Genomic DNA, 13,730 nt, shown 5'->3' with positions numbered 1-13,730 from the left:
CTTCTTGAAATAATAGAATAGTTTCTAACCTTCACAATCCCCTCCATTTCAACCTATATCAAAACTGATGCACTTCAAGATTATATTTGGTAAAAACATTTTTCCCCTCCCTTGCGCTATAATACAGTGCCATTCACTGTATGTTTGAAAGTTTACATATCCAACCGGTCTAGCAAATTCCACATCAATAGGTATAACCGTTTCTGAGAAAAGTACGTGTGAAGACAAAGTTATTTTGGCTTTTGAAATTAAGGGGCGATCAAAATATAATAAACATCTAAAGCAGAGGCCACTCATCAGATGCTCCCTAACCAAAGTGACTACAAGGTGGTATTTGCTCTTTTATTTAGATTAAAAAAACACGACATATAAGCAGAAAAAAACCGCCCGGGAAAATTCAGGCCTAAGCCGTCCACCAGTTGGCGACCGGACCTGTTGGAAAGCAACATAGTTCCACGGTTATGTCCCTGGATAAACCCAGAAGTAAAATTGTTTTTGCGGGAGCGATTCCTTCTGACAACAGGGAACAGATATTCGTGGAGAAACGTATACAGGATTGCACGAATCATATTTCCCGGTCTCGAAAGCAGGATTACTTCAAAAGATCTTTAGAGTACAAGTAACATCTTCTATGATGAAGGAAAAGCTTGTCATGATTTATAACAGGATGGGAGGCAACAAAGCACCAGCCTCGCTAGTATATACTACAAACCCCGCAAAGGAGTCGTTTAATGTGGAGGTCGTTTTCCTAATGCTTTTTGAGGTTTTTTTTTGACAGACTATTAAAATAAAGGAAATTTATGAATATTATAATTTTCTAAGTAACATTTAAGCAAACAACGCCCAACAGGAACACATAAAAAGAAGTCGGAAAGCTGAAGCTTGACGCCCCAAGTATGAAAGGCTTTGTTGGTTTTCTTATGTAAGAATATTTGAGTACACGATGGACATAGTGTATGTACGTTCAATCTACACGATATTCAATTCGATGTGTTGCTCACATCTCTTAATTAGTGGTAATTTGACGGAAAAGATGCTACTTTTACCAAACTTTCCAGTATGATGTTACACACTGAGAGCTGTATTACTGTAATAAGGATGTGCATTGGGGGTTTGCGGTAAATTTTGCTTGCTAAATTTATTTGGGCAGATATCGCAATGAAGAATATTTTGAGGCCTAGTTACTATGTAAGTGAACTACCACTCCTTTTTTCAGAATTTTCAGTTTGGTAGTTCCTGAAAATGGCTCCTTTAAATAATTGACTACTTTCAGACCCCCGCACTGCCCCCTTTTTAACCAGTGTCAAAACTAACATTTGATTTGCAAAGTACTAACTTTTCGTTTGATACCCCGTGGTGGGTGTATGGGACCAACCCCCCAACCTTTGAGTGTAACGTGAAACTATAAGTCACCGCATTTATGAGGATTCACAATTCCAACCTTCCTACCAAATTTTATGGTAATAGGTGTGCCCGATTCTCAGTAAAGTGCGTTCTGTTTTCAACAAAACCTTAAAAAGAGGTGCTTCACTGCTGCCATGATTCCAGCCGCTCTCTATCTGAAATCAAGAACGGAAACGCCATTCTAATCATGAAACTTGCGGCTCTACTTGGAACCCAAATAAAATTACAATTCCAAAAAATAATTTTTTGTGCGCTTTAGAAAAAACATGGACGCTTCAGAAATTTACGTGAGGAACTTTACTCGTACTAGCTACAGCTATGTTGATCTGGAAAGTACTGCATTGATAACAATATACTTAACACACTGCGTTGTTCAGAGATGTTGAGGAATTCAATGAACTATGACATCTTTCCTCAAACATTTTGACTACGCTGATGACATCTGTTTATTCCCTCACAGAGTTATGGACCTTGGCCAAATGGCACTGGATTTGGAAAGAGAGGAAAAAAAAATTGCAGTGAAAATAAACACTGACAAAATCAAACTGGTCAATCTGCCGGGTCATCGTACTCTTCCTATATGAATCATCGAACGCGTCGACCAATGTAGGTAGTGCCGAACTAGATGCTACCCGACGCATTAGCAGTGTTAGATCTGCTTTCGCTACCTTGTCTAAAATTTGGAAATGCAGTTATCTCACCACTGGGACTGTTATGTGCTAGTGTGCTTTCTGTGTTACTGTATAGGAGTAGCACATGGAAAGTGAACCCCACTGTTACTCAAAGGCTCCAAGCGTTCATAAATACTAGTCTGCGTCGTACCATCGGATTACGCCTGATACTATTTCAAACAAAGAACTTGGTCACTGGAAACTATGATCGGAAGGTGGAATTAGCAGTGGATAGGTCACACATTAAGGACGAAAATTGCATTGATGACCACATCATGCTGTGGAATCCAATCAAACGATGGCCGACAAGTGGGTCGTCCGAAGGTCACCTGGCGTAGAACAGTAGAGAAGGAATGAAGGTGTTTCAGGACATCCTGAGGTAGTTGGAGCACATTTCAGGTAACCGCAAGCATGGCGCATTGGTGCGGTTGACGCCCTATGCCTCACTAACTATCGAAGGTAGTTAATAACATTTTCTTCACAATAGAAGTTCAACATTATTAGCAAATGTTAAGAAGTTGACCTAAAATGGATACAACAAATTCTTAAATACCTCTTTGCATGTGTGAGGAGACCCCCTTTAAATTCAACTACACGTAAATTTCTGTCACTCACCGCATGCATGACATTTCATAGTTCTCATATGTCCACGAAATTGCGTTTGAATCAGTGTAGCAGTTTTGGAGAAAAGTGCGTGCGACAGACAGGCAGGCAAGCAAACTGATAGACAGAGAGTAAACCAATTTTAATTGAGTTTTGTTTTACACAAACTTAAAAAAACTTAACTTAACTTAAAAAAAAAACGTTTTTGTAAGATTAAAAAATTCTGCTTTTTGAACCCAATTTTACTCAACTGTTATAAATGCCTAGGACATTTTGTCTTCCCCATGAAATTCATTAATCCTAACTTATCCTGTCATGTCTAAAACTACACTTTTTGCCAACATAGGATCACACCGAACTATACACCATCCTTGTGTGTACCTACAGGCAGTAACACTACTTTTTTAAATCCTATAAAGGGGAAATTCAAACTGTTTTGCTCTGTTAAGGGGCGGATCGGAACCATTTGCAGTAAACTGACGAGGGATTACAATACAAACAATATTGCACTGAGGAGATTAGAAGTTTTGAATGTAAAGTCAAAGGAAGTGAAATACTTACTTTGAGGGTGACAGAAAGTGAAAGGGCACCCGTCCTCAGTGCAACAATTCGTGCCACCGACTGTCACAAAGAACACTTCGAAACTTTTATCGACAGAGAAAAGGCTGACTTCCGATCTAGATGCTCCTATTTTGACCACATTAACACCCTCCGTAACATTTTGGAGCAGTATACGAGGGTTGGATTACTGTTCCAACTGCTATTCGTCAATTTTGGGAAAGGTTTCGACAAAATGAATAGAGAGTGTATTTGCAACGCAGGAGGGGAAATCCCCATAAACTAACAGCTGCTTGTCGTAAAAGCGACTAAATAGGATTGAAATTTATGGGCCAGGAACGACTTTTGGCTATCTAAAACGGTTAATGATTGGTTTTTGCAAAACTTGCTCGCTCCTCAACAACTGTATCAAGGTGTCCGGAATACTCGCTTAATCAAACTCAAGCAAGAATACCAGCGAGGCAAGATGGTGACATTGTGTAGAAATTAATGTAGGACTATCACTGACGGCTGCGGTAAGGGGCGCTCTCTTAATTTGGAGACCGGTTTCTGATCAGATCTTGGCTGTGGGATTCCGGTCCAAATTAAGGAGCGACACTTTTGTATAGTGCTATGCAGTAACGAAGATGCCCGGTATAGTGCAGAAGGATGCGTAATTGCTCAAGAAGTTCGGGAGATGTTTCATACTCGAACAAATGATGAGAAGGTATAATCTGCAGCTCCGCCTCGTCATCGACGCACGCTATTCGAGCACAGAGATTCCCACAAGGTCAGATCATATGGCGGTCAGCAGTAGATTTAGGAGTTGTCTTCAGCATGTGCATAACAAAAGAGGTGCCGAAGTGGATCTCGAAAGGGGCCTTCATCTGATGGTGGGTTGCCGTTTACATGTTGCAACGGTATCTGTTAGAAAAAGAACGGAGGTTCGGCCCATTTAATTCCATACAGGTTGTGCCAGTGATCCGGTTATCGTCCAGCAGCGGAAAAACTTTCTTCCTGCGCAAAGGGCACAAGTTTCAAGCAAAAGAGCGCCCCTACCAAAAGAGGCTTAGTTTTTCATGCGGAAAAAAATTGTCGGCTACCTTTCAAAAGAACATAACGAAACTTAGTTGAAAAATAGCTATCGTGCCGATGCTTGTAGTTCTTCTAAAGAAAATGAAACTATGCAGCTTCTCCTACTACAGTATATTTTTATAATTTGCAGATACTTCGAGAGTTACTTATTCTCCTCCTCAGTACTTTAGCTACCTCAACGTCTCGTTGTGGCCGGTTTTATACTAATGCAAATTTCTTCAACAGTAGGTGAAGTTTCTAGGCCCTGAGGCAATCCGCCCAGATCCAGACAGATAGGTCATCACACACTTTCTACAAGCTAAAACAATCAAGGATCCGCGAAGGTTTTTAACCATGTTAAACTTGTATCGTCGTTTCTTGCCAAAGCCGCGCAACTTCAAGCGATCTTAAACACCTACTTGTCTGGGCGCAAAGCTGACAAAGCAACTTCGGCAGCTGAACCTCAAAAACCAGTTTACTTGGAACACCCAGCACCCCGAAGACAATGAAGTTGCAGACGCTTTGTCATGCATTTCAGAGGTCAAAATCTCTGCCAAGGTGGAGTTTTCGGAAAATCTCCAAGGCACAGAAGGATGACGAAGTGCTTCAAAGCCGCCGGGAGAATTCCAAATACAAATTTCGGGAGTTTCCACTTTTCGGTTCAACCTCTGAAATACTGCGATACGGTTGAAAAGGGACCTAGGCCATATATTCCGGTAACTTTTGCAAGCAGGTATTTCGCGCACCCCGGCATTCGGACAACGAATCGACTGGTCACTAGCAAATATTTTTGCCCATGAATGATTGAGGATGTTGACTTTTGAGCCAGATAGTGCATAGCGTGTCAGAAGCGTGAATTCACCAAACACGTACAGAAAAAAGTAAACTCATTCCCTCGGTCTACCAAGCGTTTCAACAGGTCACATTGACATCATTGGCCGTTGCAAGACTCGCATGGTTTCAAGTATTGCCTCACAATTATTGATAGGTTCATCCGGCAGCTTGAGGCAATACATCTGGTCGACATTTTCGCAAAATCGTGCGCCGAGGCCCTTTGTCGGAGTTAGGCGAACTTTTAGGCTTCAAACGCCATCGCACGACTACACTGAAGATCGCTATAATGGCACACGATGACTCCTACTGGTCGTAAGTTCAGCCTTTCGTTCTACTTGACTTACGTACAGGCCATCGTGAAGAGTTTGCCGCCAGTTCGTTCGAGCTAGTATACGGGGAGAATTTTAGACTCCCTAGCGATCCTCTGTTCGATACCAGGTCCGCCCTTTCCACCACTAGGCTTTTGCATTTGCTCTGGGACGTCGTGGCCAAGTTGAAATCACCCTAGCTATCCCATCATTATTCGAAGAAGGCTAACGCCCCTAAGGACCCGGACGTCGGCACACACGTCTTGGTTCGCGTGGATGCTTACCGAAACACCCCTTCAACCACCATATAAGGGCCCATATGAAGTGTAAAACAGAGGAGAGCACTTCTTTATACTTGAAGTCGACGGCAGACCCAATAACGTCTTTGCGTCCAGGCTAAAACCTTTTTTTCTCGACGCTGGGGTCTCGGGGAAAAGAGGTGCAGGGCGCGTGACATTCGATTTGCATCCCTAGAGCTGCCGGGTCTGGAGTCGGGTTTTGTCGCTGAAGCCCAGTATCAGTTGGGGGTGGAACAGGGTGGAGGTGCTGCAATATGGAGCTCCTTAGCGGAGATTCACTCGCGCTCCACACCAAAGTAGCGCAACAAAACTTCCACGACTTGAAACTCATCCGCCTGAGCAGCTCGTCTACCTGTCGGTAGCAGGATGACAGCCACGAGGCCGGCATAGGAACCAGGCTAACGAGGCTAGAGCCAGACGGAGTCAGTTAAAAATACTCCTCAATAATTTGTTTGAATTAATTAAAGATTTTTGGTCTTGGTCCAATTTGTTGAAATGTTTGTATTGTTGTTCAAGAAGGGAATTTTTGTATTCATAAAAACAATAGACACTTGATAGAATCAGGTTTGTTTAAGTTACGCAATTGTGGTATTTAGATAGTTCCGCAAATACCCTAGCAGTAACGATAATGTCAGGATATCGCAATTATGTTGGTGAACTATTCACTATCCTAGAGTGGCCGACATGTAGAGAAGGAGGTGGGGAGCGGTCTTCTCAAGAAGATGTAAAAAGAGCTAAAACATATTTTGGCGAATTGACAACGATGGCATGGTGTTGTGATTGAAGCGCTATGTTCCAGTTAGTGACTAATGGCAACCATAAATATAGTATTGGCGATTCAAGTCTGACATTTAAAATGAGTTCCTACTTCAACTTTGTAATTTGTCTTTCTTGTTCAAGATTTTCTCAGTTTTTAAGATTTCCTGGGAATTGTCGAATAAATTTTCATTAATAATATTAAGGAGATAAGTGCGAAGAACTCAGCCCAACTTGTTGAATTAGATAGCTAAGTGGTGCTTGCTTTATCGAAGTCCTTTGGGAAGCCTAGTCGGCATACAAACTGAAATTTAACCAAACTAAACAATATTTGAAATGTTGCTTTCCGTTTTCATATAAATAGATTTGATTGTTTAACATAAGTGCGGATCCAACTAGGTACATACGCCTGCAGTCCTACCTTACATGTGTTCACATTTAATTCAATAATCAATCGTAGACACCTCTGAACGTCAAAAATCACATGGAAGTTACTTGGCTCCATCGACTTCCAAATAAGAAGCAAAAGCTTACCAAATAAATCACTGGCATACGGCTCCAGTATTTAATATCCCATTTCCAGTCCGGCGGAAGCCGGGCTACATTATTATCAATCACAATCAATCACATTTCTTCGATTAAGATGAATAAGCTCGAAATAATTAGCATTCCGATCACTCTATCGATACATCGACATCGACAGGCGTAATACTTGAGAATGGCATTCCGCGTATTGTTGCTTCACTAGACGGTAGAATTCTAATTTCCTTCAAGTCTTCCTTCCACATTATGTCAACCGGAAAATTGATTTTCTATTGCTTTCAGGCTTTACTGTGTATCCTTTCGAGACATTCGAGACAAAGTTCCATCTAACGCAAACACGAGGAAACGCTATGACTTAGTGCTGCAATGTCTCGTTCGGAAAGGCGGAAGGAAACACAGTCTAAGATGTCTTAAATGGTAAGTAAAAGAGAAAACGGAAACTGTTACGCTTTTGTTACGACGTGTTGCCAGAAGATGAGGATTAGGAGTACGGCTCTGAGCGGAATTGTGCGTTCAGGTGGGGAGAAATTCTGCGAAATTGGAGCATGTTTCCTGAATAGTGCTTGAATGGATTTCGTTAAGATTCAGTTAGGGTGGGAATCCTTTATATAGAAGAGGTTCTATCCATTGATAAGAATGATACTCGTACAAAATAACGCAAGACTGTATATTTCGCCTATCTCTCTTGATTTCCGAAACGAACACAATATGAACCGAAATAAATGAAATTGCCAAAATCGGTAACCCTAGGGAAAAATCCTGCAACTCTACAACAAGATATATTTATAGTAAACTTACTGTAATATGAGGCTGCTGTGGGTGATGGTAAACTAGAGAAGCTTCCGCTACTAATGGAATCCAAAAGCCCATCCAGACTTATTGCATCGTTTGAAATGTAAAACGAATGATTCACGTCGGCAAACTGTCGTATTAGGCGCTGAAATAAATACAAAGTCCTTAAATAAATGTTAACTCATTGAAAACATAGTGGGGTGAATGGGAAAGCTAGAAAAAATATGATTTTATCCCTGAAAGGCCTGTCATCAGAACTGAAACGTGACATCATTAAGTGCGCCCTACTTCCTGTAGACGTTCTAAGATTCCTTGGGAATCTCGGAAATAGTCATCGCACTCAACGGATTTCCATAGTATCAGACGTGGTGATAATTTAGTTAGATTTTGTTGCATTTGGATGCAAATATGTGCATATATGTGGATGTGTGCACACAAACAGATGAGGAACTCCTAAACTGGTCTAGGCAACGCATGAACCCTACGCGAGATATGTGATGTCTCACAGACTCACGTTCCAAAGTTCCAGGATGACTTTCACAATTTGCAGTGATTTGTCGGTTACAAACTAGGGGGGTGGAACTCTTCGAAGTAATTTGCGGTTTTCAAGCTTATTTTGAGAAGTAGACAATTGAATTAATTACTCGGTGTAATTCGCTTTTATTAAGGGTATTGGGGAAGAGTTTCAATAGTTCAGCTATCTTAGCTAAACTTAGTTTGTTAATTCTATGGAACTTTGGAAGCTAAGGAGGACATACTGCAGTGATGGTTTCTCAAACTGAAAACTTGTTTCATATTTATTAGCAGATTTGTCTTCCTGCATTCTTTAAAGTAAAGTATTTGAAATCGACATACTTAAGAAATGGCGACACATTCTAGCCGAGTTAAAAGTTTCAAACAAGTCGGAATACCGGAAGCTCGAGCTTCGGGTATAAAGGTTTTGTGTTCATCTTATCTAAGAAATTTCAATGCACATTTTTCTATCCATATATAGCTACAAATCCAACATACTGCTTCATATTTTTCCAAACTACGAGACATACGTACATATTACAGCCGTCGATGTTACGCACACCCTAAACAAACAAACTGCCTATTTCCGAATACTGTATTTCAATACATATTTCCGATTTACTTCTATATCTATCTGAATTATGAATTATGTTCTTCATTACACGCATGCCAAATTTTGCCCTTCTGGGATGAAATAAATTTCTAAAATGTGGAACTATACAATTATTAACTTTATTTCTGCAGATATCGGAACCGGATATATTTTGAGGCCTAGATTTCGTAGAGATGCACTGCTGTGATTTTTTTCAGATTTTTCGGTTGGATAGGTTCTGAGAACGAGACCTGTTGCACTTTTTGATGGTCATATTTTAAGCCCTCACTCCCCTATGTTTCTCCCAATATCAAATATTGAACCAGTTTCGAAAAGTAATAATTGAGACCTTTCATTTGAGACCCCCCATGGCTACATTTTGTGAAAAAAAATTTTGCAGCCTCCTTTCACATGTATGGGGAACCCCCCCCCCTTAAACTTAACACAAAATGGCGCCAGCCGCTGCATGTAAAGGGAACGGCAGATGGCATACTCCTACCATTTTCGTGACAATCGATCCAGCCGTTTCCGAATAAATCGACTGTGGCAGACAGACAGACGGACAGACAGACAGACAGACAGACGGACAGACAGATATCGACTCGATTCTAATAAGGTCGACCTGATGCCGAGAGAAATGCTTTATGGTAACTTCTCAATGCAAAGATCTGTAACGTCCCTGATATCATCATTGCAGACGACCTTAATGATCATGAGCGTGAAGACCGCAACCGGCGCCATGGGAGAAAAGAGTTTGGAGCATGCAATGATGGTGGCGAGCATATAGTCGATTTGGCGGACATCCATGACCTTGCACTTATGAATGCAAAATTTATCAAACGATTGGCTTATCTTCGTACATTTTATAGTGGGAATAGTAAAACGCAAAGAGACTATATTTTCAAAAGAAGGCAACATTTTACCACCGTCATTGACTACAAAGTCGTTCCCTATGAGACCATCTCACCTCAACCGTTGATTGCCGTCTTACGAATCAAGCCACCGATAAAGCAGCCTGAAGAACGCACTAGCCCACCCCGCATTAAATATGGCAATTTCGTGAGAAGAAAGAAGAAATGATCTCACTTGCGCGATTACCATCCACAAGGCGGCCTATGCAACCCTCGGAGTCATTAAGCCGGGTAAACGTTTTCATCAACCGAGACACTTGGCTTTGAAATAACGATATTGAAATTAAGATCCGTGAAAATATATGCGTTTACTACAAGTTTCTGGACAATAAAGCGGTCACCAATTGGCAAATTTACAAGAATGCCAACCGGGACGAGAAGAATGCGATCGCTGTTGCCCGCGCGCTCTGTTACAAAGATGTCTACAATAAACTGGACACTCAGGATAGAGAGAGAGAGATCTGTATCGACTTGCCAAAAGCCGACACGAGTGCGTAAAGGATATCGAACACTTCTGTTGCGTTAATGACAAAAACGGTACTTTGCTCACTGATCGACGAGCCGCGATGGATAGATGGCGAGAATATTGCGAGCAGATTTCAACGGAAGAGTTTGTTTATCCTCCACTTCCGCAAGCATGTCCGACATACGAAGCAATTCCATTTGACCTGACGACATTGTATCGGAGCTCTGGAAAGCGAAGAACTGTAAGTAAATTCTTCAATCGGGTTATTAAGGAAGCTAGAACACCATCTGGCGAGAGAATACCACAATTCCAATATGGAAAATGAATACCTTTCATTCCAGCAGAATGTTTAAATTACCTTTCGATCCAGTTGCTGACCCTTACATACAACAACCGTATTCGCCCAATCGTTCAAATAACCGCGAATTAAGCCAGGTGTGTCAAGAATTGCGGAACTACTGATGCAATATACGCTCAGCGTTACTCATGGAGAAACACCGTAAGAAGCATCGCCCTCTTTAAATTGCATTGCTGGATCTGGGGAAAGCGTTTGACCGGATACCATATGAACTTATCTGGTATGCTCAACGACAACACCGAAGTGTGGCGATTGCATCAAAACAGCTTCGTGTCTCTGTTGGTGTTAATTATGAAAGCGCCCTCTCACCGCTCCTCTTTGTTCTGGTTATAGAGACTGTCACACGATACACCCAACGTCCCGCGCCCTATAGACTGCTTTATGGAGATGATGTTTTCCTTGCGTCTAATATCAACAAGTCAAAGTGAGGTAAGAAGTTTTGTGTGAAAACATTGGAGTGGACGTTTATTCCATTTCATTATTACGTAATGTATATGCATACATACGTACTTCAGAATAGTCACTTTCGCATGCCACTGACATTCAAAGTCTTGGACTTTACACTAAAGCAGCAACTTTGAGCTATCGTAATTTTGTTTGTAAGAGTGCAATTTCCACCAAACTTGGTGGGATTATAGCCAATACTGCAAAGTTTCATGATTGAATAATAGGATAAACTTAAGGGGGATTTTCTAGCCATTTAAACAAATTATAGCAGTACACTATTATTAACTTAACTTCAACAGATACCGGTATGCGAAGTATTTCGGAGCCTAGACACTGTAGTGGCAGCCTTGCAATTTTTTCAGATTTTCCGGTTGGGTTGGTTCTGAGAATGAGTCCCTGAAAGAAATGATCAATTTCAACCTCCGCCCTCTTCCTTGTACATTAAATGTCCGAGCCGCAGCAGCATTGAAAAGTACTTATCGAGACCTTTTATTTAATACCCCACATAACTACATTCGATGAAAAAAACGTTACACCCCCCTTTGGCATGGAGTTCCACATAGAATGAATAGAATAGAATGAATAGAATGATGTAACTTGCTATATCCGTAGGCATTCACCTTCCCGGCATATTGGGTGTCAATCGATATATCGGTTTCTGAGATAAATGCGTGTTACAGACAGACAGACAAACAGATGGACGTATACCGATTTTAATAAGGCTTTGCTTTACACAAAACCTTAGAAAGGATCTCAACCAACTTGTCCAAACATGGAATGATTGCCCCATCCAACGCGGTTTCAGATTGAATCTAAATAAAATCGAATTTTTGACGACCGATCCCCATGAAACAAGCGCTTTCACTGTGAGTGGCAGTGACTTGCCCACAACTGAGCCATTGAGATATCCCGGGTCTCAAATCAACATCTGTGTCTAGCTCTTGACGAAGTCTGACGTGTTTTCACAGTGGAAGATTTTTCAAACCAGTGACAGTTTAGGGCGACTGCAAACGATTTCTAGTGCGAACAAAAGAAGACCTTTTTATGACGATGTGATCTGTGAAAATCAGAGCAGAATGAGCGCGCCGCAAGCAGACGTGTTCATCAAAGTGACCCGGAAAAAGTGTCACAAGGCGAACGACAGGCCGACCGCTGAACTTCAGTCGAATGGGCCTGACAACGACGGAGATACGGCGTTCGAGGTGACACTGTCTAGAGACTGCGAATCCGACTCGCAGTCCGGTTCTGACAATACGACGTCGAAGAGAATCTTCTACGAACTCATCTGGTCCCTCAAATCCTCTTATCTCTCCAGACCCGAAACCTCCTTTTCAATTCCGATGGTAGAATGATTTTCTACACCGGCAACTACCCCTCGTCCCAATTTTCAAAATACACCCATCACTAGCGCCAATCCTAGCTTCCCTTCCCAAACTCTATGCTATGCTATGCTTCCTAAAGAGCGCTCATTGATAGTGCAACACGTCATTAATTTTTCCTCTCGATCGCAGTACTTGGGTATCGAGTTCCACGCGACAGCTCGGCCCGGTATTTTTTTTTGTCTCCCCATTTTAGCTTCATATTTCAGGTTTCAGCGTGTGTTGATGAGTCACTTGAGTGGACCTATAGTATTTGTAATTGGACCTATGTGGTCAATTTCGCCAACGCTTTAGATTTTTGGAGTAGCTGCGTCTTTGTAAACTTCAACCAACTCTGGTCTTTTGAAACAGTGTTTATCTGCTGTTTATCTGATTGTTCGCTTCCGGGCATGCCAAACATTATCCAACAGATAAACCACCATTCACCATGTTGGGACTCTATAGGAGTATGAAATGTTCCGAACGCAGTGAAGGCGGTGATCTTCGATTGTCTTAATAACGGGGACCGCGGCTTCTAAAGCATGTTCAAGCTGGGAGGATAATTGCACACAAATTTCACACCCAAATTTAATTACGTGAGATATTGAGGGAGAATAAGCAGTTAATATTTTAAACAAATGTCAATCCTTACTATGAGGTTGATGTTTACAACTACTAAAGAAATTACAGCAGATCTTGGTATTTTTTCATGCGAAAGCACTTTAATTTATCGTAGAATTATGTTCTGATTACCTATAATAACCTACTGCTACTTATATAAAGTCTACACAGAAGTTCACAATATAATTTTGAGAAGGAAAGGATGACCCACCAAAAATTTCGGTTGGGCTAATAACTAAGGGCGATCAAAGGGTAGTATAGGTCCCAGGGCGAAACGTGGATTGGTACCCACGATGGAGCATAAAACCTGGGAAAACCGGTGTTACGAAGCCACGAAAGGAGCCTCGGACAGGATGGATTTCACAACGACGAACCCGGCAATGACAACGGATTAACGATTTGCGCATTTTCTCATCGAACGGGCGCTCCCTGTAAATGCCGAATGCTGCTGAGCAACTAGCCGATACCTTGTCCCAATATAAGGCTGATGTAACAGCGTTACAATTGGTGCGATGGACAGGGACCGGTTTCCTGGAGAAGAGCCGCTACACCATATATTATACGACCATCCAGTAAACCATGTGCTCGGAGTAGGTTTCTTAGTCAGCCAAAAAATGAAACCTGCTGTTATCGGCTTTGAAAA

At 41.6% G+C, this 13,730-nt stretch overlaps 1 protein-coding gene across 2 annotated transcripts in view; it reads right to left on the bottom strand.

Annotated features, from left to right (window-relative positions):
• The window catches only part of LOC119652286, a 315,864-nt gene that overhangs the window by 204,524 nt on the left and 97,610 nt on the right, over window positions 1-13,730 (bottom strand). For both annotated transcript variants that reach the window (XM_038056281.1, XM_038056282.1), the window contains exon 3: window positions 7,828-7,966. In XM_038056281.1, the coding sequence (XP_037912209.1) occupies window positions 7,828-7,966 (139 nt within the window). The remainder of the gene's footprint in view (window positions 1-7,827; window positions 7,967-13,730) is intronic.

The sequence above is a fragment of the Hermetia illucens genome, chromosome 3 (assembly GCF_905115235.1).
Source record: "Hermetia illucens chromosome 3, iHerIll2.2.curated.20191125, whole genome shotgun sequence".
Lineage (NCBI taxonomy): Eukaryota > Metazoa > Arthropoda > Insecta > Diptera > Stratiomyidae > Hermetia > Hermetia illucens.
The sequence above is the reverse complement of the archived record's forward strand: the minus strand, read 5'-3'. Positions and strand labels throughout refer to the sequence as shown.